At 40.7% G+C, this 22,148-nt stretch overlaps 1 protein-coding gene across 6 annotated transcripts in view; it reads right to left on the bottom strand.

Annotated features, from left to right (window-relative positions):
• CTBP1 (C-terminal binding protein 1) overlaps positions 1-22,148 on the bottom strand; it is a 173,796-nt gene that overhangs the window by 32,158 nt on the left and 119,490 nt on the right. For 5 of the 6 annotated variants that reach the window (XM_088524949.1, XM_088524954.1, XM_088524952.1 and 2 more), the window contains one exon: positions 2,884-3,038. In XM_088524949.1, the coding sequence (XP_088381075.1) occupies positions 2,884-3,038 (155 nt within the window). Of the gene's footprint in view, positions 1-2,883; positions 3,039-6,674; positions 6,890-22,148 lie in introns of those variants that run through there. The other variant, XM_088524953.1, reaches the window with a different exon arrangement.

Genomic DNA, 22,148 nt, shown 5'->3' with positions numbered 1-22,148 from the left:
ACCCAGGTCCCAGGTATCACCACCTCTCCATGATGCGCTTTGAAAAAAGAAAACAAAACAAACAACCACCACCCCATAAACACAGTGCTCAACATCACATAGCCACTGTTTAGAAAAAAGACTTTGGTTGATCTCACGGCAAAAAAATGTAGCAATTGAAGTAAAAGAGAACTTAGGAGTTGCAATTTAAGCAAGTTTAATGTATGCACATGTATACACCAAAAAAATCACCTACATCTGTCTATAAACAGACAACAATTTCTGTACAGGGGTGGGGGAAATCGGTAAAACCATACACATAAATAGTTTTTCAACCAATGTAGAACATATCCTCTAAATACAGGAAGATATTTCAAGACTTTGGACTCCCTGTAAATGCCCCTATCACTTAATACTGGCAACCTGCTTTTAAAGGCATGAAACACTCGCCTCTTCACCATCCATAGGCCTTTCCAAACAAAGCAAACCTGGAGTTCTAATGCCTACTATTGACATAGGACCTTAAACAGTCAATTTTTTCCATATTTTAATTACTCTATTCCCCCCCCCAAAAAAAATGAAAACAAAAAACAAACAAACAAAACCCCTTTCCTTAACCAGCTCCCATAAGGAGGTATAACAGCTTTCACTAACACCCTGTTTGGACCCACACAAAGGATGCTCAGACCCTGACAGCTTTTCCTCCTTTCTGAGGTGTTCAGGTTTTTCTCGGCCTCTTTGCTTCTCAGTGAGAAGCACCTAGATGCACTTGCTGGTCTCACACAGTACTAGCAGTTCCCCTTTTTCACCCGCTAGTTACTTTGCTGTCTACCCACGCTGAAACACAGTAATTTAAATTATCATCCTGCTCTGCAACCTTCTCCTGACCCTGCAGCAAACCTTTCTCTGGAACCCAAACCGTTTGCTCTTCACATGCTGCATCCTCAAGCCCTGTGACCAGGGCTCAGCAGCTTGGCCAGCCCCCGTCTGCACCTGCTCCTAATGCTTCTGCTCTCCATGTTGCAGCCTTCTCCTCCACTAAATCTCACTTCACACCTTCTTTCATTACATTCATCCACAGCCACCCAGCTCCATGGATCAGACTTTTATATTTACAGCTACGTTGATTTAATAAAGCACCATTTCCAAATACGACACGAGGAGTATTAAAACATAGGTATTTCTCTCTACAGGTGTGCTGAAAGCAAGCAGTGGAAGTGAAAAGCAAACCTCTTTCATACAACACCAAGAAGTTCTCCAAAATTTGTAAATCTGCCTCCTTGTCTCTGTTACAGAAATATGATATGGTGATGCAACAAGATAAGCAGCTGAAGCTTGGGATTTTTGCCACAGAAACCTAGTATGGCGCAGTACAGAGGGATTTTGCAAACCCAAACAGTTTAGGGCAGCAAGGCCCCTTGGATTAATGAAAATTTGTATTATGACCATGTACTGGATGCTAGTGAAAATATAACTTTCTGGAGGAATCACCAAGTCCACCAAAAACGAATTATTATGGGTTAACAGGTTATTTTCTAATAGAAAAAAATATATTTTATCAATTTTCCTAGCTGCATTATAAATTATTCTCCAAGTACCTGAACAAAACAAGCTAGTGCCATTAATCCAAAACTACTGCTGCAGAAACCACCTTCAAAGACCCTTATTGACCACTGTTCTGACAACAGCAAATTCCCATTTGATGGGGAGGACGGTGGCAAAGACGATGGGCCAGAACAGGAAATCAGGACATGAGAATCAGCAGCGCTAGTCCACAGCGCTGCATCACATGCAAAAGCTTTGGTAGTTTTAAACAATAATCAAAACAACAACAAAACAAAAACAAACAAACAAAAAATCACCCATGCGTTTCAGAAGTCCTCACAATGAAAAAAAAAAGGCTTTTTCCAGCAGAAAAATATTCTTCTTAAGAAGGGGCTGAACAGCTGGTTCTGACCAAAGGGATGCTGACATGAAAGAGATTGTAGAAAATAAGATTTATTCAGTTAATAATAGAAAGGAAATTAGTGCTGGTTTTATTTCCAAGTGGCTGGCTTTACAAGAAAATCATCGAAGAAATGACGAAGGCTTTTACCATATACAGTACTAGGCTTTAAAGCATTTAGCACTGATTATAAGAATATAAGAAAGAAACAGTTAAAACAGTTACGAATTCAAAACAGTGAGAACCCTCTGAGAACTTGGCACAAATTTAAGGGCTACAGTAACAAGGGAAGGGTTCGTTTCAAAGAGGCAAGAACATCAGCATGAGTCTGCCAGCCAACAGGATTGCCATCTGATCTGTGGAAACGTGGAGGGGAATATGGGGGATTTTTTCTGCCTAGAGAAAAATAAGGATTTTGGATATGACGCCTTCAGCTGGAAGAAGTCTCTGTAAAGAAAATGCAGGTATATTGGTCAGCTGGCTGCCTTTGATATCATCATGAAAATGGGTATTCTTATGTCCTCTAAAAAAATTAGGAAGCCTTTGACAATATTAAGGCCATAGCTGTTCTCTAGCTTTCTAAACTATCAGAAGGGGCAATAAATGGTCATGCAAGCTTCTGGAGTAGCACATGCTTAGAATACATTTTAAAATTCATTTTCAACAGCATTCCCAAGAAACTTTTCAAAATATCACATAAAGACAGTTTTATTCCACGCGTAACTCTCTCCATGCATCTAATCCCACTGCATCCAGTGTATTTCAACACAGTCATTCTTCTGTGTGTCATTTATTGCAAACGGTCAGTTAATGGGCTCAGATGACCTCAACTGTTAACGAAAGCGCGCGGGCTCAGGCATTGCCAGAGCCAATGCAGAACAGCCCATCTGTCCATAACCATGAAGATATTTGCATTTTGTTTTCTAAAACACTTAAACTATACCACTGTGCAGCGTTACCTTTTCATGAATTTCTTGTGTAGACTGAGCATCACAAAATGCCACTGTGGCTACATCCTTCAGAATAGGCATTTCTACTGTACAATCCCTGCCATCCAGCAATGCTACCAAAGGGCGCGGGTGCATGGGCCCGTTCATGATCGGGGGTCGAATGCCTATGAAAACAAAAAACAAAACAAAAAAAATAAAGAGAAAAAGGTGTTATTCAAGCCATGATAATCTAGTGAAAAAAAGAGATTGCAGCTAGTGTCTGTATTCTGATAGCAGGAAAAGATTTCAAGAACTTAGGCCACTATAACAGGAACAGACTTACTGTCATAACAAACAAAATAAAATAAGAGCTGAGAGGTAAAAAAATAAAATAAAAATAATAATAATAAAAAAACCTCTGGGGGCTCAAGAAGCTGGAAACAGACGGTGAAAGAATACATTGAGTGAACAGTAAGTTTGCTCTGTAAAGGGACATCCTTACTGTGCTACCAAAAGTGTCTGTGCAATCATGACCAGGATTTAGTTCAGTTGCATTCCACACTTCGTAAGCGAGAAAATTCTTGCCCAGGCCTATAGGAGCATAATTTATATACCATGAGCAATGCAATGAGTATCCAATTTACATATATGACACTGATCTGCTGAGACTAAAATCCCACTGAAAAAAAAATATTACAGAAAAAAAGTGTATCTACTGAAGACCCAATGTCAAAGTATAAAAGTATAATAGTCAAGTACATAGTTCTGCTTAGACTTGTTTTATGTTTTTGGTTTATTTATACACTTCTGTATGACTTAGTCAAACACATCATACATAATCTCCCATCAAAACCTCTCTGACAAAATATGAACAAAATGCCCACTCCTAAACCAATACCACGCAGAATAACAGCAACAAAGAAATACAGGTGTTAACCTTAGGGAAGGAGCAAAATGTTGAACGTAAGCTTCACATTATCCTCTCTGCAGAGTCTTAAACTGAGAAGTGGTCCTTACAACATGTTGAGAGCATCTTTTTAACAGTACAGATGCTCTAAGTATTTGAAAGTACGTAGCAGTAATATTAGCTATTTCTGCATAAAAGTAGTGGTTTAAGTGTGGGTGGAAAAGGGAACTTCCTAAAGAGATAAGGAGAAATTAAAACAATAAAGCATATGATTTTTCTGTCTTTCAAAACAAGCATTTTAAAATACTGCAGAGAGAACCAGGCTGGTCTGTCACGCATGCAAAGGCGACGCATTTGTTGCGGGGCGAGTTTGGAGCTTTGCCTGCTGTGTGGTAACACACGTCAGTGCAACCCTAGTGCACGAGAGGGAAGCTCCCCGGCTACCTCCACGAGGAATCTCTGCATGTTACATCCCAGCCTGGCTCAAAAGGCAAACCCTGTGAGACTGGTGGCTCCACTTACCAGCTACCTGGCAAAGGGAAACAGCTGCTGGCGCCAAAGGGATTTTTGCCAATCACCAGAAGGAGCATTTTTTTTCCTCCCGGGGATGAAAGGCAGGCCTGGAGCTGAACAAGTGCGGAGACTCTTACCCTCAATATCTCCATTAACTGCCTGGTCTGTGCCTGCAAATTCTGGGTTCAAACTCAAAATGAGAGGCTAGTCCTGGCACGACCTGGCGTTTAACGTTTTTACCTATTCAAACAGTTCTACACTTGAAGATTACAGCAGGGAGATTGGAAGTTTTTCTCCATCTGTGCTGTTTTAGTCAGTCAACTGTAAGACTCGGTGAAAGTGAAGCAGGCTTTAATGTCAGTGCAATTTTATGGTACATTTTTAATTACTTATTCAGCAGCAAACAGCAAAAGGAGCTTGCAGAGTCAGGACATGAAGGCAACAGATCCCATCCAATTCTTTGGTGTTTGGTCACTGCTTAACCTCATTGGTTTCTTTCTGGTTCTAGTTGCAGCCTCTCCCGACATCTGCTTGCGCCGACGGCCTGCAGCTGCAGTGGTCACATCACAGCCTTTCAGATGTTGCAGTGTGCCCTAGCAGTGCTTGTTGTGGGTAGAATAAATACCCATGGAAACTCCCCAAGCACCTCCATTCCCACCCTCGGTTGCAATAGAGACATCCTTAGAAGTACTTCTGGTGCACAGAGAAAAACATAACAAAAAAATAACCAATTATTTCTATAAACTAACGCTAAATAACCAGCCACCAAAATTAAATGGAAGCCTTTTTTAATTAAATATATATTATATATATTTATATATATTTATATATAATATATATATAAAATATATATATAATATATATATATATATTTATATATACATATATATATAAAATCCTGCATTTTGCTATCTTAATGCTGTTACTTGTATGAGCCAGAAAGAGCCTCATACCCCATGTATCAGCCATATCTTTAATAAATAAACCACATCCTACAGGGCACAAACATAACAGGAACACACAATGAAAATACTACACAGTTATCCAGGGAATAATTACTATTCTTTAATAAGAACTTAATTATAAAACCTCATATTAAATATATTTAGAAATACCCTAAAATAAAGCATGCTACAGACCTTCTTATGCCTCTTTCAAAGTAATATATGTAATGATATTAATAAAGTGTTATTATGTTTTGAAACACAAATGCAAAATGACACTGCAAGTCCTATTCATATTGAATCAACTGTGCTCTTTATACAAATTAAATGCTATGGTCATCTGCCAGTCCAGCTAAGTGAGATCCGAGTGGCGAGTTTAAGCTCTAGCTAGGAAAAAAACAAAACAAACAGCAAAACCAGTAACTTTGGCAACTTTGAAGGCGATCAAGGAAAAATTTGGCAGAGCCGATTCTCTCGTGGCTGCAACCAGAGCATCTGTCAACAGAAGAGCGCACAAAGTCCTAAACAACACGGAGAGGATGAGATTAAAAAAAGTTGTCGTTTTCAAAAATCACTTTTCTGGCTGAAGGAATACACACATACACACAAAAGAGATCCTTCAAAATATTTCAGAGCGTGACTTATTTTTCCCTTCTTCAACTACTGATTTCAGCTAAGCCACTTCCGTGTGCTGCTGGGACTAAGAGGTACGCCGGGCCCAGGGCACACGAAGGAAGGTAGCCAGAAGGCTGCTTGCACCCATAAAAATCTCGGACTCGCTCCTGCTAACAGAGTCCTCATAACTCAAACACACCCAGTGACCTTGACCGTGGAAACACCACAAATACCTCGCTCGCCAAAATCCTTCCTGAACCCCGGCACAGACTTCCTGTTGCACAATCTTTCTGCCCAAATACCCTATCCCTGAATTACAGACAATAGCTCAACACTTAAGTCAACTTACAGCAACCTAATCGCAGCGGCAGCCGCTGTTTCAAGTTTACATTCCAAAAGACAGAGTTTCACTACAACTTGCAGCCTTCTGAACAACAAAATCTATTTCTTCCACTCTGTAAGCACATTCGGTCTGTTCCCTATGTGGAAATTTCATGTGGCACGACGTGTTTGGTTTTACAGCAGACCCTGAGTGTGGCAGGTGAAAGGGATGTGTATTTAAGAGTAGTATTTTCTGTGCCAGCATTAACAGTAAATTGTGCAGCTCAGTACCATAGAGGAATAACTGTAATCTGGTGAAAAATGACATTCTGCACATGAAACTCATTTTTAAAAATAAATATAGTTGGCTTACTCAGGGGTATGGGATAGCATGATACACAACAGAATCACAGAATGCACACACAATAAAAATTATACCGTCCACCCCCCTATTTTAGGACCTTGATTATTTATACTGGGAGTTTATCCTAAACTTCAGACTTGCAGGAACCCCTACCAACCTGACATTTCTTAATCTGAGCTTGATTTCCAGGGTCATGAATTCGATTTCTCAATGCTTTACAATCTTCTGTATTCTGAGGCAAAATAGCAGCCTGTCACTGGATCCTCATTTCCATGTCTTTAACTTTTCTCGCAGCCTCCTGCGATCTTGAACCAAAGCTTTTAAACTTCTTATCCACTGCAACCTCTGTAGCCTGGATCGTGTTCAATTTTTTCTACTAAAAATCAAAACACAAAAGATACATTAAAACAACAGCAAGGGTCTGGCTGAAGGCAGGAGACCCAAAGCGAAAGCTTCTCGCTGCGCCTGCGCCCGGCCCGTCGCCGCGGGGCTGCCCCGTCCACCTCCGCGGAGGCCCCGCGGACGCGCTGGGCTAGAGGTGGAGTGAGCAGCCTTAACCCCGAGCTCGCTGCGGCGCTGGGCGCCGAGCCAGGCCCTTCACGTTATCTACGTGTATTTAGCTTTTCCTCACGGCTCCAGCTATTCAGTTACACGGTGGGGCCTTCCCGCTTCCCAGTGCGGAACGTGGTGGAGCTCCTGCCTCAGCATCAGACACTGCGTCAGGGAATGCTGCAAGTTTCCTAAGACACCCCGTATGACACGTACAGCCCCCGCAGCCAGAGCATGGCACCTCCGGGGAAGAGCTGCATATGGGCAGCAGAGTAGCACCTTTTTTAGGCTGCAATTTGGGCTAGCTGCTCTTAAAACTAAGAAAAACCTCAGCCCACTCTATTTTTTAAAGAGAAATCTTGAAAAAGTTAAAAAGCGGCTTCCAGGAGGGCATCCCAACCCACAAGAGATTCAAGAGGACCACGCTGCCTGGCACAGGATCTGTTTTATTAAAGCTGAAAGACAACCTAAGTAAATGCGTCGGGTTCCTGCTGTGTCCTACCTGCTGTCGCCCTGGAAAGGAGGGTACCCCTGCGCACACTACAGACCACGGGGCACGTTTAAGCAAATAAAATCAGACACGCTGACAACTGCAAGGTAAGAAACTTCCCCCGCCATATTCTACGTTGTGATCTTTTTAAAAATCTTTTCTAAAACAACCAACTCTGTTACAAACAGACAGTAGCTAAAGCAATCCCATCACTCAGTGAAGGTTGTCACTTGAAGCCACTTGCTGCCAAGAGGACAGGAAACAGACCACAAGGCAACAAGAGGAGCTATTAGGATTAACAGAGATTAACAGTGTCACTTCTGCATTTTTCTGCCACTGATTCCTAGAACACCCTAAAAATCACTCATTTCTCTCAAAAAAGGCATAAAAAATAAAGGACATTGTCAGGTTTGCAGGCCCAAAATTTGACTTATCTTTCACTTTCTTAAATCTGTTTGCAAATCCATGTAATTCTTTAAATGTGTTTTTCTTGTTTCAAAACAAATGCTTCAAATCTTTCTTTTTTTTCTGAAAAACACATCATTGCCAGAAAGCACAACACTTATGAGTAACCCCACAGCGACAAGCCAATATGCACACGAAATGCAGGAGAGCAGAACTGGAAATGGATTCTCAAGTTTCTTGGGGTTTTTATAGACAAGACTAAAAGATCAAATAAGCAGTTTGTTCCTTGACAATGTCCTTTTAAGAGTTTTTCCTTCAGAAAAACTCTTTTCCCCTGTGCATTATAAAGCATTAAAGTGACTGAAGTTTTTAAACAGAATGCAAACAACCAAAACCCCCAAACAATTAGCATTAAACTAAAATGACAGGTTGGATAATCTAGTATAATCTAGTTTTACCTTACAGTCTATTTAGGCACTATATTTGGCCAAGGTTGTCATTTATTTACCCTAAATCCTCAAAAATCTAGCTATTTTTCATAATAAATATTTTTGCAAACTGTTGTCAAAAGAAACCCACTCTTAACATGACCGCAGAAGCTGTTAGGAATTAGATATGCCAACAGGCACTAAAGTTAGCAGAATCACTGTTTTACGGTTCAGGACACCTCATGAATTCTTAAATTTAGGATTCTTAAATTTTGATATGCTATCCCTAACTGCATCAAACCTTACTGAAATCAACAGAAACAACCCCAAAATGATTTGCAGGGAAATAAGATCTGCATCTTACAATATACTAAGAAGGGACATCTAAGCCTAAACTTCAACTTACACGTGCGGTCTCTACAGAAGCCAACAGGCTTCAAGGTTAGGCTAAACATGCTGAAACTTCCCTGCAACGGAATTAGCTAATGGGCGCCACTGCACTCTATGCTTTTTATTTATCTAAATGCAGTAAAAACAAGTCATCTTCCTTCTTTTCTTTTTAATTTGCAAGAGCCCAAGAAAAATACGAGTGGTTTCCGGTGCAGGGCTGCCCCAATGATGTGCAGGGCAGTCACACCCCTTTATATCCTCCTGCTAATGGCAAAGGCTGAAATACACCCATCCATGGCATTCACAACTGGCTCACTTTGATAAAAAAAAAAAAAAAAAAAAAACATATAAGTTAACTGCATGTGTGTGTAGTTATCGCCCTGGGTCATGGGCTTCCCTGGGTCCTTGGGATTCTGCATCTATCACATCTTTATTTTACCACGTGGGGGAAACTGGCATCTGAGCAGACTGCTCCATCACACAACATGAAGCTCTCAGCATTTTGGTGCAACTACCCGGCTCGATGTTCCCTTTTGGCACTAAATAAAATAAGCCAATGATTCCTACTTAGAAAATTCTCCATTTTCCCCGCTGTTACTGATAATCAAGATTCCTCATTACTGCTCCATTCTCACAGAAAATAAATGTGGCTCATTCAGACATTATCATCTCCTGACTGTGAGAACATGGTGAGTTTTTAGAAGCACTGTCTAAATAGCCCTTTCTAAACATCTAGTAATTCTTTTGATTTTTTCCTCTAATGTCTGTCAGCATGTCTCAAAATCCTCACTGCTTGTCAGGGTACAGAAAATGAATGTCATACCAGAGAAATTTTGGAGCTTATGACCAGAAATAAAGTTCCATTAGTGGAAACAAAATCCTCTGGCAATGTTTGCTATCCATTACCCATTTACTTCAGACTTTCATGTTAAAACCTTCCATGAAGTAGTGCACATCTACCAAAAATTGCTCAAATGCAGTATTGTGGAGTATGCTATAACAAGATGCCTGACCTTAACTAATGTTTTTGAAAGTAAGTCTGAAATAATATGAATCACACCCATTTAATGTCAAATGAACAGACCGCTACTGTGAAAAATGTTTTAGTTATCTATGAAGGTTAAAAACTAGATTAAATCACAATATTCAGTCGAACACCTACATCAAATACTAAAACAAGTAAATGTAAATATTAACCATACAAGATATAGCAAATACAATATTGTGTCTTTTGAAAATAACAGATACATGGAAGCAAATGCCACAGAGAAGAAAAATGGTTTAAAGAACAGAGCTTTCCCCTGAAAGCAGTATTTCAGGGTCTGTCCACAGTAAGACTTTACTCAGTTTCAAGTATTTTCAACATCATTAAGAAGAAAAGGAAGGAAGAAAAAGAATTAGAAACATATCTCAAATGGTGGCACTGCTTTAGCTAAGTACACATCCATTAAACGCAGCTTCAGGGAAATTTTGGCTAAGGCTGCCAAATTTGTTACTGCAAACACCGGCTTCCAGGTGCCTGTGAAACGCCCCTGCCCACAGGCTGTGCCCACAGCCCCGCTCTGCTCTACAGCTAACGGGAAGGAACCCACTGAAACTCGGTGCGATACACACGGCCACGAAGCAAAGCTGCTGGGGAGGAATCTGTCTTTTTAGGATAGAAAGTCTTCCTGACAGGAACTGGAAAAAAAATTCGCTTCAACAATTGCGCTAGGAGCAGGATGATGAACTGCCGTGGCCATTCCAGTAATAACACGTGTGGTGCCAAGATACACTCAGCCACTTTCCACGGAAGATGTGGTATGGGATGATTGGGAAGACAATAATCGGGAGAGAGAAAACAAGTCAGGAACAGGGTGGCCAAACAGGGCTGTAATTCCCTGGGAGGTGAAATGCCCTCAACACGAAGCAGCAAGCAAGACTTGCTGTTAGTGTGTTATCAGAGCCAGCATCTCTGCCGAGAATTTCACATAGGCTGAACCTCCACGTAACAAATCTCAATGGTAATAAACTCAAGGAATCCCTCTTAACCTGTCTGCAAAATTTTATGTATCTGATCTATAAAGGACATAAGTTGAGAAACAGACATAAATCTACCTCTACTCATAAAATATCTTTCCTACAACAAGTCACATCACTGCAGGAGGTTTTGTTTTGGGTCCATTCCCCGAACTGTACACATGCTTTGGGAAGAAAATAGTATTTTCTAGGGCTGTCAATGCAGTCACTTTTGTGAGAATTTCACATCATAATTTAAAGACACTGGCAGTGATGTATTGCAAAGCATAATTTCTGAGTGTAGCCTATTGTGATGGCTATTTTTTGTGCTACTCTTTGTTTTAGGTATTGAATAGGATGCTCTCTGAGAGAGAAATCCAATAACCCAAGAGGAACCAACATCAAAGACTTCCTTTATCCTGATCCCAAACACAGAAAGTAATTTCTCTAGCAGCACCTCTGTACTTTGGCCAAGAACGTTAAACTATCACCTGGGGCGCACCTTGTTTTCCTTATCAAAAAAACCTCAAGATAAACAAGTGTGGGGCCCTGGATATCAAATTAGTTTCACAAAGTTTAATTTTTTGAGGTCAGCAGAACACACTAGATGACACTTAATAACAGTGCTGAACTCTTCCACATGAACACATCTGCTGTCTTCTTTATGCTGTCTACTTTATACATACACACACACACATTATACATATATTTAAAGGAAAGCATCTACTGTGATTCATTTTCCTTTCTACTCAAAGTCATGGTGCTATTTGTGGTGACAATATTTCCAGTTTAAAAAAAAAATAAATCAATGAATAAACAGACTCTTGTTAAGGAGGGAGAACTAGAAACTTGCTAAAGCACTTAGAAGTCTGGGCTATGTATTTCTTAATACCAGTGTAAATTAAAAAGGACAATTCACAGAGTATTAAGTATTAAGGGCGAGAAGGCCAGCGAGAGTAATAAACTTTCTTGAATTACGTTTCACTACACGCCTTGGAAAACCAAAGCGACTCTCAAACTCCAAAGCAGGGCAAAGGGCTCCTGAAATCTCCTCTGGATTTCTCTCCCTTGGACTCTCCCTTTCCCGCTCCTCCCACAGCCACTGATCCCTGCTGCTCTTCTGAGCATTAAGAAAGCAGCTGGTGACAACTACAAGCTACAGAGTATTTTATCTAAAAAACGGGAAAATGAGAAAGTCAGAAGCACAACAGAATCCAAGTCTCCCATTTCCCACCCAGTGCACTCTGCAAGCTGAGCCAATTTGCAGTAAATAGGGCTTTCTGAAAAGATGTTCATTTTGAAGGTAAGCAAACAGGATGTATAAAAATGACAAGCGCACTGAGAATGAGCCAGCAACAACAGTCAAAGAGCCAAATAAAACAGCCAGTTTAAGGCAAAAGCTTGGTTTGCATTATCATGTTACATTTAATCATAATATAATAAAAGCACATGATGTAAGAGAACTGTTCTACCAAGCTTTTTTCAAGCAGAGTTTTGGGTTTCAATTACAAAGGCTCTGGTGACAATATCACTGTTAAAGCTGCACTAAAAAACACGGTGAAAATGGGGTTATTCCCATGACTTGATGACAGAAGCAAAATATTTCTTCCCACACGTATCACATACTGAAAAGGTTTGGAGAAGGTTTTTTAACGCTTTAAGCTGTGAAGTCAGAAGTGTCTAAAAGTGACCCATATTCACGTTTTTCCACTCCGTATCTTTAAATCTCTCTAGTTTAACCATTTCAGCCTTGAAAAGGGGCTACTCACCGCGTATGAAAGTGACTGCCTGCAGTAAAGGCTTCAAACTGCAAAATTTTCATGGCATAAACTATATTGTATCTCCCTCTACAAATGCCTACAATTCCAGAGTTAAAAGCATCAGTTCATAGACAGCCTTACAAAAGGAGCTACTGATTCTGCTACCAAGAGCTACAAAAATCTCAAACAAGAGGGTGGCCTCCACTCTCACAGAGGCAGCATTTCTTACCAGGGTATCTTTTCAGCTGTACAACGGTATATTCTTGTTTCGACCTACAGCTGTTCATTTGGCATATGAATTCCCTATTGCATTCCCCAGCAAACTCAGTTGTCAGTGTGAAGCTTTATTCTAGCATTTTCCATACACGTTTCTATCTTTAAAAAAAAAAAAAAGAAAAGAAAAAAAAAGAAAAAACAACTTATTATAGCTCCCATGGCCACCAATCTGCAGGCAGAGACATTTGCAGAGCCTGCCCACGGCACATATGTGCGTCACACAAATGTTTTCTCCCCCTTTCTTGGTGACAGCCTCAAACCCTGCGGCACTTCAGTCTGTGAGAAACGGACAGTTACAGAAAGAGGCCACCACACCTTCCTTTCAAAGCAAAATACAGATTAGCAACAGGCTGAGAAGTTACTAGGACGGAAACTCAACTAACACGCTGGATCAATAAAGAATTTCCCAAATAAGAAACTTTATTCTACGGTTTTTATGCCTGGGGATGTCAGCAGCAGGATAAACAAAAGACCCAGAAACCAGCAGAGCGACATGACCATCTTCCAAAGTCCAACTGGATGACACCAAACTAATTCTGGCTCGAGGTCTAGAAACAGAGCAACGTATCTTCATAACAGACTGAACTTCCCCATCTTCGGAATGTGAAGCAAACCACATTGGTGGAGATATTCCAAAACAAAAACTAAAAAAAGGTTATAATTTTTGTGTGCTATCTCTTGGATTTTTTTTTTTTTTTGTATTAGGTACTTTCATATCACAAATGTTGCTTTATTGCTTTAGTGCAGTAAATCCAGAGGAAGGGGCGGCTATGTCAATATTTACCTCGGAGACTTTTCCCAAAAGATTAATCCTTTAATTCTTCCTATCCCTGACAGGATCAGGGTAACTTTCAAAAGGCAAAATAGGGAAGTGGGCTGAGACCAGCAGATGAAATTGGGAATATAACTCTCAGCAAATGCCTGACATCCATGGGCAGCCCACCCGAAGTTCACTTATTAGGTCTCAACTGTTAAGCTAGATAGAATTGGGTAGGTACAAATACTGGAAAAATGTTACAGAGCTGGAGTTGTCCAAGAGTTAGAAACTTAAAAGTGATTCCATCTACATGTTCCAATGCACTTGGGGAAAAAAAAATAATAGTCAGCATTATACTACTTAAAAGCACTACAACACCATAGTTACATTGTGCAACGTGACCCTTTTGGGTGCCTCTGAACTGCTACTCGCAATTAAGAATGCTAAAATTAGAGAGGCTTCCCACTGGTGTATCCATGAGAAATTCACTTCCCAAGTTTGGAATGCTAATCAGTGCTAAATTATCTTGTACACAAGCTGCAACATATCAGCTTCTTAAAAAAAACTAAAGACAGGTCTACTACCTCGCAGGCAACCAACTTTGTGGCATTGTGCGATGTTAGGAAACGACAATGTCACAGCAGTCAAATTCCTTGCAAAATGAGTTAAAATTCTGAGAACTGCACAGCTAAAAAATCCAAATCTTTTGGTAACACTCTTACATCTTTCTATGTTTCATACATTTCTTTTCAACATTGTTCAATAGATACTTCCCAGAATGCCCAGATAAAACTCTCAAATTAAGCATAACTATTTATGCCTAAACATGTCAACTATTTCAGGTAAAGATAATTACAGAACAGGACTGGTTAACATAACTTTTATGTAAAAAAATATTTAAAGGACAGCATGATGAGTAGCTTAATTCCATGGGAGGCTTGGCAGGCGCCCACAGCAGACTTCCCAAGCGAATGGAGGCGTTTGATTTCAGTGAGCGCCGTACCCACCCCACACACAGAGGAAAGCTCTAAGAAAGACTCTTCTTACTGTAGAGAGCGGGAGCCAACAGCAAAGACCTTTCACTCGGTGGCTTTCTCAGAAATTTGGAGGGGTCAGTGTAGACCGATGCAACACAGCGGCTAGCGGCTGCTGGGGGAGTCTAGAAACCCCATGGCGCAGAGCTAATAGGAGTTGGGAGTGCTGCAGGGAAAGCCCAAACGCATCACTCCTTGCAGTGGTATGAACACCACAAGGAAATATTACAAATAAAAATGTATTTGGTAAAAATACATCCATTCACGGCTGCTGCATTCAACTTCTGGGCCTACCCATGAAGATGAAGGCCGTGGCAGCCACACACTTGTGAGGAAGGATGGGGAGGAAAAATAAAGCAGTTTATGCCAGCCTTGGAAGAACAAGACCTCATTGGCAGTTCTCCACCAAGTACACTGAGATTTAAGGGTGTGTTGGGGGGAACCATTTGTTTTTCACTCGTCTCCCCTGGTTTATGGGGCAGAAGGGGGCGGCGGTGGGGAGGGCCAGCGGGGAGCAGTGGCCTGAGGGCACAGAGGAAGCGGCACGGGGAGCTTCTGTGAGCAAAACGGAGCCGCAGAGCGCGGCGAGGAGCAGCGCGCAGGGAGCAGCGCCCTCCGCCCGCTGCCGGGAGCGCCGCCTCCAAACGGCCACCAAAACAGCTCGCAGCAGCCTCGCAGGAGGGCTTAGCACGAAGCAGCGTGCTTATTTTCCACTGAAGTTGCTTAAAAGACAAATTTGAAAACACAGGGTTTTCACCTACATTTTGGGGAGCGTTTTATGGCCCAGAGATGCTTAAAGTAAGGAAAAGGAATATGGTGAAGTTGAAGTGGACCATATGGCTGCTGAGCAATGCCATGGAATTCATAAAGTATGATCAGTCACATAACACATTGAAAAACCACAGATTGAGTACTTTTATTGAAATTTGACAAATATTGCATGGATGTATCCTTTTAAAATTGAACTGCACAGACTTTAGCTTGAGGAATAAATAAAGTAGCAGGACAAAACATCCCATAGGCCAGATCACTCAGTTTTACATATTAAATAAATCAGTTATGAACATTACCAATTGCATTGGTGCATTTTCTGCTTACGAAATGCACGCTCCCTACGCACTGCTATCGTGAAGTCAGTGTTTGAAGTCTGGAGCAGGAGGCAGGAGTCGGAGCCAAAGCAAATTAATTCAAATCTTATTTTTACTGCAGGTATACAATCCATACAGCACTCTCCAGACACTCGTGTATAGCTTTTAGAAATTAGACTGAGACTAAACCCAGCTCCAGAGCATTGAATGTAACACTGAAAGCAGATGATTTGTGCCCACCTAGAGTATGTCATGTGTCAGATATTCTGTTACCTCCATATATCAGATTAGGGTTATCTACACTTAAAATAGTAAGTATTCAGATAGAGTTGAAGATTTTTATAAATGTGAACACACAAATACCATTTCTGTAAGCTGTTTTGCCTGCAATCAAATGACACACACACTTTTGGAGCAATTTAAAGTGAAAAGGGACTCACTGACACTCAGTACATATCAAAAAACAACCCACAACTCTCACCTGAACGAATGACCTAGTCTAACTGTTCTCCCTTACTCTGCTTCCATGACAGTGAATTTGTTTTTCTCCCCGAGCAGTCACTGACACCTTCATCACAGCACCAGGAATTTTGCTGCGTTAATTACGGACAAATCTGTGGCAATCTCACATTTGCCCATGAGATCTCAGAAACTGCCAAACCTCAGTTAAGTCACAGAATACCATGATCAATGAATATCAATATTAATCTCTACGAGCAAACAGCAATCCCCTGAAACTAAGGGCAAACGGGAACACCGATAAATATAGTAATAAAAAAAATGAATGAGTGATTTTGCAGTACTGAAAAGCCTTGCATGCTTGCTGAATTTAAGTTAAGATCTGGTGCTAGGCTTTGTTCTGTTGATTCTGTCTAGTTAAATATTTCGGTTACTTTTACCTCCAGCACCGTCCCATTAAAATAGTATGCACAATGCAACACAGTATTAGCCTCTGTCATTTCCTCTTTAAAAAATTCACTTTTTTCACCCTCCTAGGACAGAAGGAAAGATAAATTATGTTACACTAAAATGCAGGTGAGCATTAATGATGGGCAGTGAAGAACATAATAGTTTCCCTTTTCACATTCAAAAACAAGTACCTCTAAATTAATGCTAAAAGCAACTGGCCTATGAAACAGCCATGTTTCCATGCCAACTGATCCCAGAAACACATATAATTCAACAATGAAAAAAATGAATAACCTATGAAATATGAAAATAAAAAGAAAGCAGAAGTACTGGAAAGATCCTGACCATATCCAGCTATTTTACCCAAACAGCAAACAACACAAAAGATGCAATTTAAGACACTGAATGGTACACAGCTAATGGTGCTTTATCATTACAATACTTAAAAGCTGTCATTCTCCAGCCAGCAAGAAAAGCAGGACACAGAACACCTCTATTAAGGAGGGAGCGCTCCTACAATAGCAGTAATTCTTCAGGAGGTTTCACCGTGGGGCGACAAGAAAGCCCAGGTTACTGTTCAGCGCGCTGCTTTCCTCAATTTTATTTTTGTCTTTTACTTGCACAGGTTCTTGCTTTGTTCCTCACGTGGACCGAGCTACTCTGTGGCTCTGCAGTCGGGCTGCAGAGTAACACTGCCCGCTATGGAAATATTAGTTGCAAACCCAAGTCCATTAGGAGTGAACGGATTTTTACCTGCTAACAAGCAGCTCACACAGCAGTGGGCACATACAGAATTCATGTATGGAATTAACATTTTGTCTGTGTATGAGTGACTTCAGCTTCACAGCCGCTACGAAGACATTACCACCTTCCACATGCACGCAAAAAAAAGATTATAAAATCATGAAGTTATGGCATAATCCACATATGTATATATACGCATACACGGAGTAACCAGTTATCTTAGGCCATGAAGCTCAAAAATGCTAAACAGCAAAGAATATTATAGACAATTACAGCCAGATCAAGAAATTACTGGTATTTATTTCCAAGAAAGCTGGCAGGTTGAATATTTGTTCTTCCAAACGCAGAGAAACAAACGATGTTCCACTAAAAGGTCCATAAAACCTCTGTTCTGAATATAAATTGAAGAAAGGAAAATAAAGGTGTTTCTTAACACATCTTTATTTTATGAAGAAAGCAAGAGTGATTTTCTTCCTATTTAGTTCTTGAAGCCATTTTAAAGGTCATCAGAGGTTTAAAACTAATGAAAAAATGTGGTCAGAGAACTGAAAGCTGGAAATTCCCCACCAATGCATTCTGATAGACCGGTATTTTACTTATGTCTATTTTGCATGAATAATAGAGAACAGAAAATTGGAAGTGCTTTTACCAATCCTGTTGTAGTCATATTCATGTGAACACACAGATTTCATGACAATGAGATAACAGAAATAACATTTGTACGCACCAAACCGCAAAATTTTGAGTGTATATAAAATGAGTTTTAGGTTCATTTACTAGCTTCGCTCTGTAAGGGGACCTCACTGACATCAGTGGATGGAAAGGAGTAATTATATGGCCTGGCCCTGACCCACACAGAAAGCATGAAAGATCACGGGTTTTACGAGTGACTTTCTTTCTCCGACAACTCAGGATTTAGTAAAAACGCAACTTTCAGACGTGACAGTTGCTTGCTACACTTTTCTAAAGGCACTGATAACAGAACACATGCATTTTCTGGACAGATTTTGCCATTTAAATACAAAAAAAAAAAAAAAAAAAAAAAAAAAAAAAAAAAAAAAAAAAAAAAAAAAAACCACCCACTAGCAGAGAAGGCCAAAGTTGGAAAACTCCAAAGTCACTGGGATTATTTTTAAATAAATTAAGGTTTAGATCACAACCGAAGAAATATGTAAATTGAACAGTGAGCATCTCTGAATCTTCTGCACAGCTAACCGTGCATATGTTAGCACAGCTTTTGTAGGAGTCAAAGAACAGTAACTCACAAGTAGAGGCCACTATTTCCATGTAGTTCTTCAAACACAAACCACTAACATGAGGCAGTACAAATTCTTGTTGCACTGTGTGCAAACACACACGTCTGCGTCCAACTGTATCATTCATTACACCGAATGATTGGTAGAATACATTGATTTTTCACACAGCACTGCCCAGGGCAAGATCCTAAATGGTAACAGAGCAAAGACTCCATGTTATTTAAATACAAACAGGAGTCGAAAAAATGAAATAAAAAAGAGCAAAACCCATCATCAACAGAGTAACAGCTACGAGGGCAAATGGCAGTGATTACATGTTCAGTAACAGTCGTGGGCAGCGGGTGTTTGTACAGGCAAAGGAAGGAACGCTGCCCTGAGCACACCCATCACCCCTGAAAAGGTGTTGTGGGAATATTCCCTGTCACCTGGCTGACTTCCAGATGCTGACAGGAAAACACACACTTTTAAAGTCTTAGCTAACTGAGGAATACTCTGTATTTTTCACATTTTCCAATCAATTCAAGTTAGGTACAAACTGGCAGCACTTGAAGTGAATCCATATATAATGGATGTAATAAGGTGACCAACTGCTCTGTAAAAGCATGAAATCAAGGGGTCTCGCGTCCAAACCAACCAACCACGATCGTATTTCACAAACCACAACAACTTCTGAAAAAAGCCAGCACATTTCTAGAATAGCAGAGATGTTTCCGCTGTCCGTAAGAGCATTTACGGGACAGTCTGAGCAGGAAGCTAAAAAAGAACCGTCCGCATTTCTGTGGCAAGGCAAGCGGCTGTGGGGCAGACCCGACAGCACCGCATGACGAAGCCGTCCCGTCGGAAGCTCATGTTCTGTTAACGGGGGAACTGTGTCCCAATCCACGCCCGGGTCCTGCTCAGGCCCCACGGGTAACACGGCAGTGACCCAGACACAACTGGGTGGCCCAGGAAGACCCCAGAGCACGACTTGCCAAAATGCCCCACTTCGTTTCAAATGGAGGACGTTTTTCTCACTCTTTTCCTTCTGACACTGCTACACTAGCTGTCTGGGCTGAACAGTCATCTCAAAGTTTTTAACAGTCATACAGCATGCAAGCTCAGCCTGAAAGAAATGAGCGATTGCTTTTTGTCTTTCAAAGTCCAACTGTCAAGCAAAAACAGGCTGCAATCGTGGCTCTGCTTCCAGCCGTCGTGTCTCAGCCCAGCCAGGAGCGCTCAGCACCGGCACAACCCCCCGTGCTTCGGAGCACAGCACCTGCGGCTGCAGCCCCATCACTTCCCGGCACTTCGGCAATTTCTCTGCGTGCGTGTCCTGCTAAGCGCATGGGTGAAATACGACTTCCTGATTTAAATACACAGGAGGTGTTTCTTTTTTTTTTTTTTTTTCTTTTTTTCTTTTTTTTTAACTGTTTAAAGAGGAAGCAGTTTGATGGTGGAAAATACACTTTTATTTTTTTTTTTTTTTTTAAAAAGAGCCCTTCAATCACGGCAGAAGGTTTTATACAGAGCTTGTCAGTCACGTCACAGGCACTTATACTCATTCTGTTCAGTCAGAACCATACTGCTTCCAAATCATTTACCTGTGACAAAATGAGACACAAGCAACAAGATCTACCAAGCACCTATTCAGAGCACCACTAATACCAAAATCCTGCTCTTACTTGGCACTTTTTCCCCCACCTTAAGACCTCATAGGGCTCTTACAAGCGAGGTCTGTATCATTCTTCCCATTCAAAGCATGCAAGGAGTCAGAATGAATCATTCCTGCCTGCTCCCGAGGCTACTTGTGGGAAGGAGAAGCCCAAGGCCCTGTGAGCCATCCCAGTGTCACTTAGCACATTTGCTGGCACTGCTGGCTCTGCTACCCTCTTCCTTCCACTTCTCCGTTCAAGAACTTGACCAAATTCACATGGAAAGTTAGCAAGTCCACACTTCATCTTCTTTCAGTTCCTGAAAGGATCCTTAGCACTAAGCTGCTTCTTTAACGACAGAAAAAGATAAGCACCTGGAGAAGGTAATTCAGTCCTCAGGGTAATTCAGTCCTCACATTGGTGATTTACTCCCTAACAGAGGGGTTTCCTAAGTGGCACAAAAAGGCACAAATCCTACACAAGTTAAGATTTACACTAGCACATGCCGGCAAACCACCTCACAAATGTGCATGTGAAGTGGTTGAAAAGTACGTTTTGACCTGTTCTTTTTCTCCCGATTCCTAAATTAAGATCCTAAAGCAACAGTGAAGTAAACCTAACTTAAATTTAGAGTTCACAAAAAGGCATGTGCTAGACTGACTAACCTGATAAGGTGCAATGAATTACATGTGAGCACTTTTCAAGGTCTCGTGTAGCTTATTCATAGATTGCTCCTTTCAGCATACCTATCCGGGACCAAAGAAACCTTAGATACAGTGTTTTTTTAAAAAATAAATAAATAATAATAATACATTGGTTTTGTTTTTTGCAATTAGTCTTCTAAAATAAAAGCTAAAGCTTGCTAGTTCTCTTCGGAAATCTGAGAGAGATTTAGATGATCTCTTGAGCTCTCTTCTCTTGCACCAAAAATTTCTCTCGACAGTAAATCTTTAGGGACTTCTATAGTTGCTAGAATTGCATAACACACACTTTCAAAGCTTTACCACGCTTATAAGCAAGTGTTCACAAGGCAGGCAAGAAAGAAAGTAGAAGTCATATTTCTTCTTTTCTTCCTCTGATTCTTAGGTACATAAGAAAGTATTTTTTCTTTGGAATATAGGCATTAATTTTGTCAACAAAGCCACAAAGCTCAGAAAGAAAAAAAAAGAACAAGCTTAAAAGCAAAGATAAGATGTTAGCAAAGTTATCAAAGGCAAAAATAAAATCTTTACACTAGTTGAGAGTCTAAACCACCAGCTCAGTAAAACACCATAGACTGTATTTATTTGCGGCAACAGGAAAATGAGATTCACGATTTTGGAGAGTATTCACTATCTTGAATCTTCCAATGAAGCCGCAGAATGTGTTCCTCAGCAGCAGATACCAAGTCAAGTCTGTCTTTGCATAAATCCTAGCAAAAGAGTTATCCTATAATAACTTTGGCTCAGCACGTAGGATGCAGCCAAGATCCTATGGATTTCCATAAGCCCACTACAGTTCCCTTTGATATCAACTGGAGCTGAACAACTCCACATCCGGCAGGATCAAAATCTTCTAGGAAAGAAGTTATGCCTGCAGCTTATGGCTTCCCAAACTCCTGCTTAAAATCCTTGCTCGAACGAGATAATTCTCAGTGCTGAATACATGATGCTATAGTCAAATTTCAGACGGCTGCAGGGCAGCCACGAGGTAAATACCAAGTGTATTTGTATGCCTCTGTATTTAAAGTAAGGAGGAAAGTCATATGGATTCAAGGATTAAAAACATGAAGGCTTTTAACAAAGGCATGGTAGAGAAAGCCTCAAACAGAGGACTCTCAAATAAAAACAACACGCACAAGCAAACCCAAAATGCAGCGCATTGTGAAACCCTTTCAAAGCCATACAATGCTATGGGAATTAAGTAAACTTAAAACT

Source organism: Tinamus guttatus, unplaced genomic scaffold, assembly GCF_059628265.1.
Source record: "Tinamus guttatus ecotype Peru unplaced genomic scaffold, ASM5962826v1 Tinamus_guttatus_pri_ptg000218l, whole genome shotgun sequence".
Lineage (NCBI taxonomy): Eukaryota > Metazoa > Chordata > Aves > Tinamiformes > Tinamidae > Tinamus > Tinamus guttatus.
The sequence above is the reverse complement of the archived record's forward strand: the minus strand, read 5'-3'. Positions and strand labels throughout refer to the sequence as shown.